The sequence below is a fragment of the Petaurus breviceps genome, unplaced genomic scaffold (genome assembly GCF_028583685.1).
Source record: "Petaurus breviceps papuanus isolate PSGF00001 unplaced genomic scaffold, PetGlider_PUasm1.0 175, whole genome shotgun sequence".
NCBI classification, from domain to species: Eukaryota; Metazoa; Chordata; class Mammalia; order Diprotodontia; family Petauridae; genus Petaurus; species Petaurus breviceps.
Window position 1 is genome coordinate 2,765,531 of NW_027185764.1, and position 10,300 is coordinate 2,775,830.

At 35.3% G+C, this 10,300-nt stretch overlaps 1 protein-coding gene and 1 pseudogene across 1 annotated transcript in view; one reads left to right on the top strand and one right to left on the bottom strand.

Moving 5' to 3' along the window:
• TRPM6 (transient receptor potential cation channel subfamily M member 6) overlaps window positions 1–10,300 on the bottom strand; it is a 209,344-nt gene that overhangs the window by 160,202 nt on the left and 38,842 nt on the right. Inside the window, exon 4 of the mRNA XM_069084606.1 lies at window positions 7,951–8,131. Coding sequence (XP_068940707.1) covers window positions 7,951–8,131 — 181 coding nt within the window. The remainder of the gene's footprint in view (window positions 1–7,950; window positions 8,132–10,300) is intronic.
• LOC138159021 (protein kish-A pseudogene) lies at window positions 4,552–6,796 on the top strand (annotated as a pseudogene).

Here is a 10,300-nt window from a genome sequence, read left to right on the forward strand (position 1 = left end):
ATATATATATATATATACATACTATTATTAATACTATTTTACATGTAATTGGGAAATAAGATATACACGCTCTGGGACATAGAGATCCACCATGCCCTACTGGAAAAATCAAAAGGGGTATGGGGGAAAATATGGGAGAGAGCAGAATGGAGGAGGGGATATCCTGTGGGACTGCTATTTTGGGGCGGTGGGAGGGGAAAAATGGGAGAAAACTTGTAACTCAAAATCTGGCGGAAATGAATGATGTAAGTCAGAAGTTAATAAAGCATTTGAAAAAATATTGACCATGTACTAGGGCATAAAAACCTCACAATTCAGTGCAGAAAGGCAGAAATATTAAATGCATTCTTCTCAGATCATGATGCAACAAAAATTATATGCAATAAAGGGCCATGGAAAGATAGACTAAAAACTAATTGAAAACTAAATAACTTAATCCTAAGGAATGAGTGGGTCAAACAAGAAATTATAGAAACAATCAATAGCTTCGTTCAAGAGAATGACAATAATGAGACAACATACAAAAACTTGTGGGATGCAGCAAAAGAAGTTCTTAGGGGAAGGTTTATATCCCTGAATGCATACATAAATAAAATAGAGAAAATGGAGATCAATAAATTGGGCATGCACCTGAAAAAGCTAGAAAAAGAACAAATTGAAAATCCCCAATTAAATACTAAATTAGAAATAATGAAAACCAAAGGATAGATTAATAAAATTGAATTTAAGAAAACTATTGAATTAATAAATAAATTATTTATTATTATTGTATTATTATTTATTAATTAAAATTAATTAATAAATAAAACTAAGAGCTGTTATTATGAAAAAACTATAAAATTGACAGACCTTTAGTCAGTATGATAAAAAGAAAAGAAAGAAGAAAACCAAATTACAAGTATCAAAAATGCAAAGGGTGAATCTACCTCCAATGAAGAGAAAATTAGAACAATAATTAGGAATTATTTTGCCCAATTGTATGCACATAAATTTGACAATCTTAGGGAAATGGATGAATATTTACAAAAATATAAATTGCCCAGATTAACTGAAGAAGGAAACTACTTAACCCCATTTCAGAAAAAGAAATTGAACAAGCCATCAATGAACTCCCTAGGAAAAAATCTCCAAGGCCAGCTGGATTTGCTAGTGAATTCTGCCAAACATTTAAAGAACAATTGACTCCAATACTTTACAACTATTTGGGAAAACTGGAGAAGAAGGAGTCCTAACAAATTCTTTTTATGACACAAATATGGTACTGATACCTAAATTGGGAAGAGAGAAAACAGAGAAGAAAATTATAGACCAATTTCCCTCATGAATATAGATGCAAAAATTCTGAATAAAATATTAGCAAAAAGACTACAGAAACTTATCACAAGAATAATACACTTTGATCTGGAAGATCAAAGGAATGCAAGGATGGTTTAATATTAGGAAAACCATTAGTATAATTGATCATATCAACAACGAAAGTAGCAGAAATCATATAATTATCTCAATAGATGCAGAAAAGGCTTTTGACAAAATACAACACCCATTCCTATTAAAAACATTAGAAAATATAGGAATAAATGGGGTCTTCCTTACAATAATAAGTAGCATCTATCTAAAACCATCAGCAAGTATTATATGTAATGAGGATAAGCTAGAAGCATTTCCAATAATATCAGGGGTGAAACAAGATGTCCACTGTCACCCCTCTTATTCAATCTGGTACTAGAAATGTTAGCAGTAGCAATAAGAAAAGAAAAAGAAATTGAAGGAATCAAATTAGGCAAAGAAGAGACTAAGCTAACACTCTGTGCAGATGATATGATGATATATTTAGAGAATCCTAGAGAATCAAGTAAAAAATTACTTGAGATAATAAATAAATTTGGCAAAGTTGCATGATATAAAATAAACCCACATAAGCCTTCAGCATTCCTATATATCTCTAACAACATCCAACAGCAAGAGATAGAAAGAGAAATATCATTTAAAGTTACCATAGATATTATAAAATATTTGGGAATCTACCTGCCAAAACAAACCCAGGATCTATATGAACACAATTACAAAACACTTTTCACACAAATAAAGTCAGATCTAACTAATTGGAAAAACATCAGTTGCTCATGGCTGGGTTGAGCTAATATAATAAAAATGACAATTTTACCTAAATTAATATACTTATTTAGTGCCATACCAATCAATCTACCAAAAAATTACTTTGTAGAGCTAGAAAAAATAGTAGCAAAATTCATCTGGAAGAACAAAAAGTCCAGAATATCAAGGCAATTAATGAAAAGAAATGCTAGGGAAGGTGGCCTAGCCATACCAGATTATAATCTGCATTATAAAGCAGCAGTCATCAAAACTGCTTGGTACTGGCTGAGGAATAGAGTGATGGATCAATGGAATAGATTGGGTACATGAGACTCAGCAGCCAATGACTATAGTAATCTACTGTTTGATAAACTCAAAGATCCCAGTTTTGGGGATTAGAATGCACTACTGGACAAAAACTGCTGGGAAAACTGGAATATAGTAGGGCAGAAATTGGGCATAGAACAATATCTAACACCATACACCAAAATAAAGTCAAAATGGGGGCATGATCGAGGTATAAAGGCTGATACTGTAAGCAATCTGGGAGAGCAAGGAATAGTTTACCTGTCAGATCTATGGAGAGGGGAAGATTTTATGATGAAATAAGAGTTAGAGAGCATTATAAAATGCAAATTGGATAATTTTGATTACATTAAATTGAAAAGTTTCTGTACAAATAAAGCCAATGTTACCAAAATTAAGAGGGAAGTGGAAAACTGGGAAAGAATTTTTACAACCAGTGTCTCTGATAAAGGCCTCATTTCTAAATTGAGTCAAATCTATAAGAATACAAGCCACTCCCCAACTGATAAATGGTCAAAGGATATGAACAGGCAGTTCTCTGAAGTAAAATTAAAGATATCTATAAGCATATGAAAGAATGCTCTAAATCACTATTGATTAGAGAAATGCAAATTGAATCAACTCTGAGGTATGCATCTCACCAGCCAGATTGGCTAAGATGACAAAACAGGAAAATGATAAATGCTGGAGAGGATGTGGGCAAATTGGAACACCAATGCATTGTTGGTGGAATTGCGTGAACTGATCCAGCCATTCTAGAGAGCAATCTGGAATTATGCCCAAAGGACTATAAATAAGTGCATACCCTTTGACCCAGCAATACCACTTCTAGGATTATATCCCAAAGAGATCAGAGAAGTGGGAGGATGACCCATATGTACAAAAATATTTATAGCAGCTCTTTTTGTGGTGGCAAAGAATTGGAAATCAAGGGGATACCCATCAATTGGGGAATGGCTGAACAAGTTGCGGTACATGCATGTTATGGAATACTATTGTGCTATAAGAAACGAGGAACAGACAGATTTCATAATAACCTGGAGAGGCTTATATAAACATGCTGAGTGAGAAAAGCAGAACCAGGAGAAATCTGTACACAGTCAAAGACACAACATATATGTGACAACCAACTTCAACAGACTGGGCTCCTCTCAGCAATGTCAGGTTATAAGACAACAACAAAAGACTCATGATCCAAAGACATATCCACATCCAGAGAAATAGAGGCAGAGTCTGAATGCAGACTGAAACAAACAACTTGCTCTGTTTCTTTTTCTTGTTTTGTTTTGTTTCCTCTTCCCCACTGATTAATCAATGGGTTATAATCCTTCTTTACAACCTGACTAATGATTCATGTGAAGATATTTGTAGATCATTTATTTGAGTGCATGCTGGGGGTAGGGGGGAGGGAGGAGGAGAAAATTTGAAACTCAAGGGACTGTGGAACTGAATGTTGTAAACTAAAGTTAAATAAACAAATCAATTTTTTTAAAAATCAACTCTATGTATCATGGGGTGATATAATTTATTGAATTATTGATCTCAAAGTCCAATAATTATTTTAAAATACTTTCCAGGAAATTCAAATTCCATTTTTTCTCTCTACCATCCCTTGTGCTTCTGGATTCCTTATCTATGACAGGGGTTCTTAATTTTGTGTGTATCATGGACTTCTCTGGCAATCTAGTGAAGCCTATGGACCTATCCTCAGAAGAACATTTTTAAATAATTCAATAATACCTATCCAAATGATGTCTATGCCATGTCCTTCCACTCCCCAAATACACAAACTGAAAGAAAAGTCAGCAGACTGGTTGTTACAATCCCTCCAAACATCCTAAGAAAGAGAGGGGAAGGAGGTGGCGTATGGCAGCCATGTTGAATCACCACCACTTTGATCATCATTTCCTCTCAGACTCTGAGAGAAATAGCCCAGGAGCCTGAACCGAGAACAACGATGCTTCCACCTCAGCGCCCGCAAACATGAAGGCTGGCAACTACTTTACCAGACACTAGGTTCACAACTGCTAAAAGATACAGAAAAGAAAGCTGTTGTCCCCAAAGTGCTTGGCACTGTCACCGTCAAATGATTCAGCATCAGAAACCAATATGATTTTATCAGCAGAAATGACATTAGAAAGACATTACCAGTGTGGCTGGGGGTACCGGAGCTCTCACTATGTCTGCCATTTTCAACTTTCAGAGCCTACTGACAGTAATCTTGCTGCTTATATGTACCTGTGCGTATATCCGATCCTTGACTCCTAGCGCTTGGACAAAAATAAAACTGCACTGTTGGGTATTTTTTGGAAGTGTGCCAGAATCGGTGAACAAAAGAGTCCCTATGTAGCAGTATGCTGTATAGTAATGGCTTTCAGCATCTTGTTCATCCAGTAGCTGGAAAATGCCAGAATTTAATTGGTGTCAGATTTCTATAGATAAAGGACTTGCCTACAGAAAACAATGGGAAGAGTGATTATTGGCCGTTTCAGCTGTGTACCTTAACTGAAAGACTCTTGGCTGCTGTTCTCAATTATATGTTAATGGACCAATGTTGTTCTCTATAAATAACTAAGATGCCAGAATGGATTGATATCTGCTTAATGAGCGACCTTATTTATAATTCTGCCACTACGATGGCATTCTGTAAATGTCATTCTTTTATGTCACCTGTTGATCTACAGGAAGTATTTCTGTTGCATACAGTAGAAAGCAATCTTGGTAAATGATTGCTCAAGTTCCTTTCTATATGATTTTGGGGAAAAATTATATCCTTATATGAGAACATTTCTATAACAAACTTTTTTTATTTGAGAAAAATGGTTTCATATTCAAGGATTCATAAAAATTGCATTTGTATCTAATAATTCTTTAAACATGTGTTCCCTGGCCAACTCAATTTGTACTGAGTTTTATCTGTAGTTTACTATATTTTCCAGCTTTGTAAAGTTAATTTATACAGTACACATACAGAAAAATCACTAAGATTATACGTAAAAGTGTTATAAGAAAAGTATTGTTTTCAGATCCCATTACAAAAAAACATGAATTCTTACAGATTTTCTCAGTTAAAGCAAAGAACTATAAGGAAAGTTTGCTAGGGCATTTCCCTTTGAAATCTGGATCTACATATGTCTTAAGCTTCTATTCAAATACCTGCTGCTAAACAAAAAAAAATTTTAAAGATGAAGTGAACTAATTAGAACAATCATGAAATGATGGTTCCCATGTTTCATTGATTTGAATCTCAAGTCTTTAATAACGAAACATATTTTCATTGCCAGTAATTCAAACTTTTTTTTAACAAGACCTTGAAAATAGATTAATTGATCTATACAAATGTTTGGGGTTTTTTTGTTGATTTTTTTTTTGACAGCTTGATCTGGTGTCTTTTAGATGTCTTAAGACACACAACTGGTATATGCAGGTATTGAGCTGTATCAGATCCACTAATTCAATTGTCTCTATTCTTTAAAATATTTGATACAGGGGTGCCCAGGTAGCACAGCAAGTAAGAGCACCTGCTCCAGTGTTGAGAAGACCTGGAGATCGAATCCCGGGCTCAGACACTTAGCACCTACCCAGAAACACCTGGTTGTGTAACCTTGAGCAAGTTACTTAACCCCGATTGCTTTAAAAAATATATATTTGATACAAATCAGCCTCAGATTGAACAAAGAAGAATAACATTAGTAACTTCTAAAACTTTTGAAATTACAAAAGTGTAATTTATGTACTATTCAAGAGTATGTATGCACTATTTTTATGAGTTTTTAAGGAGAAAGCAGAAAAGGAAATTTTCATGATGGGGTACACTTAATTTCTTTGTTTCAGCTGAAATTCAATCAGTTTCAAAGAAGAGTTTAAAAATGTGAAATATTTAATTATTTCAAGTGGGTTCCTTGTGCTGGCAGGTTGTAGACCAACTTAACAAAATTCTTGCTCAAATTTTGGTGTGAACATATGTATAAATGGATTCATTGGGCATTAATTAGCTTCCATTTTTTGAAACCTTTGTTGCCCAGTTATTTGGTCTAGATCTGTACTGTGTGTCCAATGAAATAATAAATCTCAAATCTGAGAAGGGCTATAGAAAGCATTTAAAGTACTTCCTTTCTTAATTTTACTTTGAGAATTGTGTCAGAATACTTCTACTAAATTAAAAAATGTCCTCTGAAGGAAATTTTAGAGACACTTTTCAGCCATTCTACTCAACAAAAGGTGAAAAAAACTTGTAAGGTTTTTTTTTTTTTATACATCCAGGAAAAGTCTGAAAAGTTATCATTTATAGAACATTATTTTCTTTTGTTTTCCATTTTTTAAGTTAATTATCAAGGGGGAAGAAAGTCATGGAAATAAAATCTTTTCTAAAAAAAAAATTTAAAAAAGAAAGAAAGACATTACCATCTGCTTTGCCTCTGAAACCTTCCATATTTGTTCATTCTCCCATCAGAATATGAGTCCCTAGTGCTGGTACTTGGCTTATTTACCTATGTGTATCCCCAGAGATTAGCATAGTGCTTTGCACACAGTAGGCATTTGGTAAATGCTTTCTTCATTCATTCATGTCATCATAACTCAGCAACCATTTCTTCTTTTAAGGATAAATCATCTCAAATTATTTTACTGTCCAGACCCTTTCTGCAGTAACGTCTACTGATTTCCCTATCACTCTCCCTCCTTCCTCAATAACCTTCCCCACCCACGGCTCCGTCCTCCTTCCCACCCTATAGTTTTTATTTCAGCAATCACACTTTCTACATTCCAGACAAACTGGGTTCCACCTATTGCTTAAAGTTGAAAGGTATCGCTTGCCTCTATGCTTTTATGAAGATTATCCCCATGGATGCCTGGAATGCATTTCCTTCTTTGTCTTCACCTGACTCAGCTTCCATGAAGCTAGCCTTGATCATATCCATCCTATCAAATTTTCCTAGTCACTTTGTCTAGATCTTACTTTACCCCCATCACACTCAATTTTGTGTTATACTCACTTGTGTTATACACACCTTAATCCCCTTAGAAGACTATAATCTCCTTGAGGACAGGAACTATATCACCTTTCTTCTTTGTATTCTTAGCACCAAGAAGCATGCAGCCCACCCTTTATAAGTGATTGTTGAACCAGATTGGTTAGAAATGACTAAAAATTCTAACTTTTATACTTTAGCCACTGCTCTATTCTTCCACAGAAGATTTCCTGCAGAACTGTAGGAAAGAAAGATCTTCTGTCACCCAATCAAATGTCTGCAAGGAATTCCCTCCTTCATTAGAGATAAGCTTATCTAAAGAAAAGCATCTAACCAGGAGGCAATGCTCTTTCTTTCCAGTTGACATATGGGAGAGCTCATTGTTTCTTAGGTACAAAAGAGGAAATTTTGCTCATTACTATATCAGGGATCAACTACATTTGAAGTGGGATAGATACCACCATCTCTAAACAAAGTCTCCTAAAGATCTACCCATAACTCTCCTTTTTACAATCAGCCTTTCTCTTTGTGTTAGAGTACTAAAATCGGTTATTCTTGATTCTTAGAATTCTAAACAAACCTTGGCATGGTAGGTATGTTCTCCATCCTGGAAGTTTATAGTGCCAAAAGTGTCAGTAGGGCTTTTCTTTGTGTGCTTTTCCACAGACCATTCTTCCTCTTCTTGGCCCTCTGCAGTTGAAGAGGCAGCCCCGTGATATGCCATCCCACGATGGTCTCCAATTAATCGTCCACAACAGCACCTAAAATTAAAGCAAATTGTGTTATGCAGAATAAATGACAATATGCTATGCAATTTTTTCCATATTTTGCCTGTATTTTATAGCTTATGCAAACTGAATATTAATAAAAATCAGTTATCTAGAGTTTGCCTCTAACTAGCTAAATCATTTAACCTCTAAGGGCCTGGACCCTCAACTGTAAAATGAAGGCATTATACTAGTTATACAGTACTCTAAAACTCAGTGATTCCTAAGATTTAAATTGATACTGCAGATCTATTCCTTCCACCTTCATTGCTTTATAAGTACTAAATCTTGATTAAATCAAAATAGGAGGACATTTCTTTATGTAGTAATGAGTAATACTAGAAGACAAGGTACTAAGAGAAAAACTACCCTGATGACTAAATAAATAAGGGGACTGATTAAATAAATCAGAGTCCTTAGTGAAGGAATTAAGGACACAGATCTAAACAGTTCTAGTAAGAGAGTCCTATATAAAGTTATATGTAAAGTTATATTATATACCACCTTATTCTTAAGTCTGAACACTACAGTTTAGCATTTTATTCTTTGAGTACATAGAGTAGGGTTATCTATCTATCAATCTATCTAAAATAGACTGTGTGATCACTTATGTGCCATGTATCAGAGAGACAGCCTGAGGACTGAATGGGCTTTTCAGACACCAGCAGAGGGCATCAGTCAACTGGTGAGGCAGCAGACTTTCTGTGGGAGATAATTCCAGAATTATATTATCAATAAGAATAGTATCTATCAATACTAGTATGCCAAAAGGAGACAGGGGAACTAAAATGCCAGGTGAGTCATGGAGAGGGGTGGAGGTCAAGAAAATAGCCTGCTTAAATTAAGCAAACAGGTAGTTGGACCAAGCAGCCCAAGCAATATAGCCTTTAAGCCACAGAGTAAAGCAGGTGTCAAAAATAAGGCACAGGCAGGAACTGAAAAGTCATACATTTTTTTGAAGCTAAAACATCCAGACTCATCAAAGCCTAGACCTGACAAGAGCTCTGTTCCCAGAACTTGTACAACCCACTTAACCTTTCCTTGACTCAGTTTCTTCATCTGTAAAACAGGAATAAAGGCATACAGTTGTTTTAAGGACAAAATAATATAATGTGTGTGAAGTACTTTGTAAACCTCAAATCATTAAAAAGCATGAGCTACTATCATCATAGGAGACTATGTTTCCTGTCCACCAAGAACTTTCAGCCAACCGAGAGGCACTCCAGTAGAATTATTCTTATTTTCCATGTGGTCTGTCCAGTGGCTTATCTTACTCTACCTTAAATATCTACTCTTACCTTCTGTGGGACACACAACCAAATTAATTCCTAAATTTCACCTACCAACCTTACTACCATTCTCTTCCCAGGAGCTCACAGGAGGTAGAAAGGGAAGGAAGAAAAGAAGAAAGGTAGAAGAAGGAAATAAACATTTATTAAGCCTATACTATATGCCAGTCCTATGCTAAGTACTTTACAAATATTGTAACATTTGATCACTTAAAGGCAGGAGGATTTCATAACCCATGCCATTAGGGATGCCTAGCAACCACAGACAGCACTCCAGTATCTACTCAAGTGGGAGGGCTATGATAGCATGGGAGGAAAAAGCAATGTGACATAGTGGACAAAGAACTGGCCTTGGAACCAGGAGTCCCAAGGTTCCAACTTGGCTGAAGTTCTACTTCTGACACATACCATTCCAAAATACAACTTATAATGAGTAAAGAAAGCAAAGCAAGGCATGGTCCAAAGCAGTGACGTCAAACTCAAATAGAAACAGACCCCTACAGGAGTACTGAATTAGAAAACCATAGATTAACATTATCTACATTGTACTGCAATATTATTTATTTTGTTAAACATTTCCCAGTTACATTTTAATCTGGTTCTGCTGGCACTAGGGAATTTTGTAGGCCCAGGTCACTCAGATCTAAAGTGTATCCCAGGTTTCAAAAGAGAATATTTCAAAGGTTTTGGAGAAAACTTAGGAAGGATCCAAAGGCTTCATATTCTACACAAGCCATCTCAATAGGAAGAGGCAACTTTTAAGAGTAAAATTCTTGAAATAGAAGCAGAAATTATTTTGAGAAAAAGGAAAAGAAACCTGACCTCAGATACTTCACACCCACACACGTCAAAAAAAACTGGCCATGTAATCTTG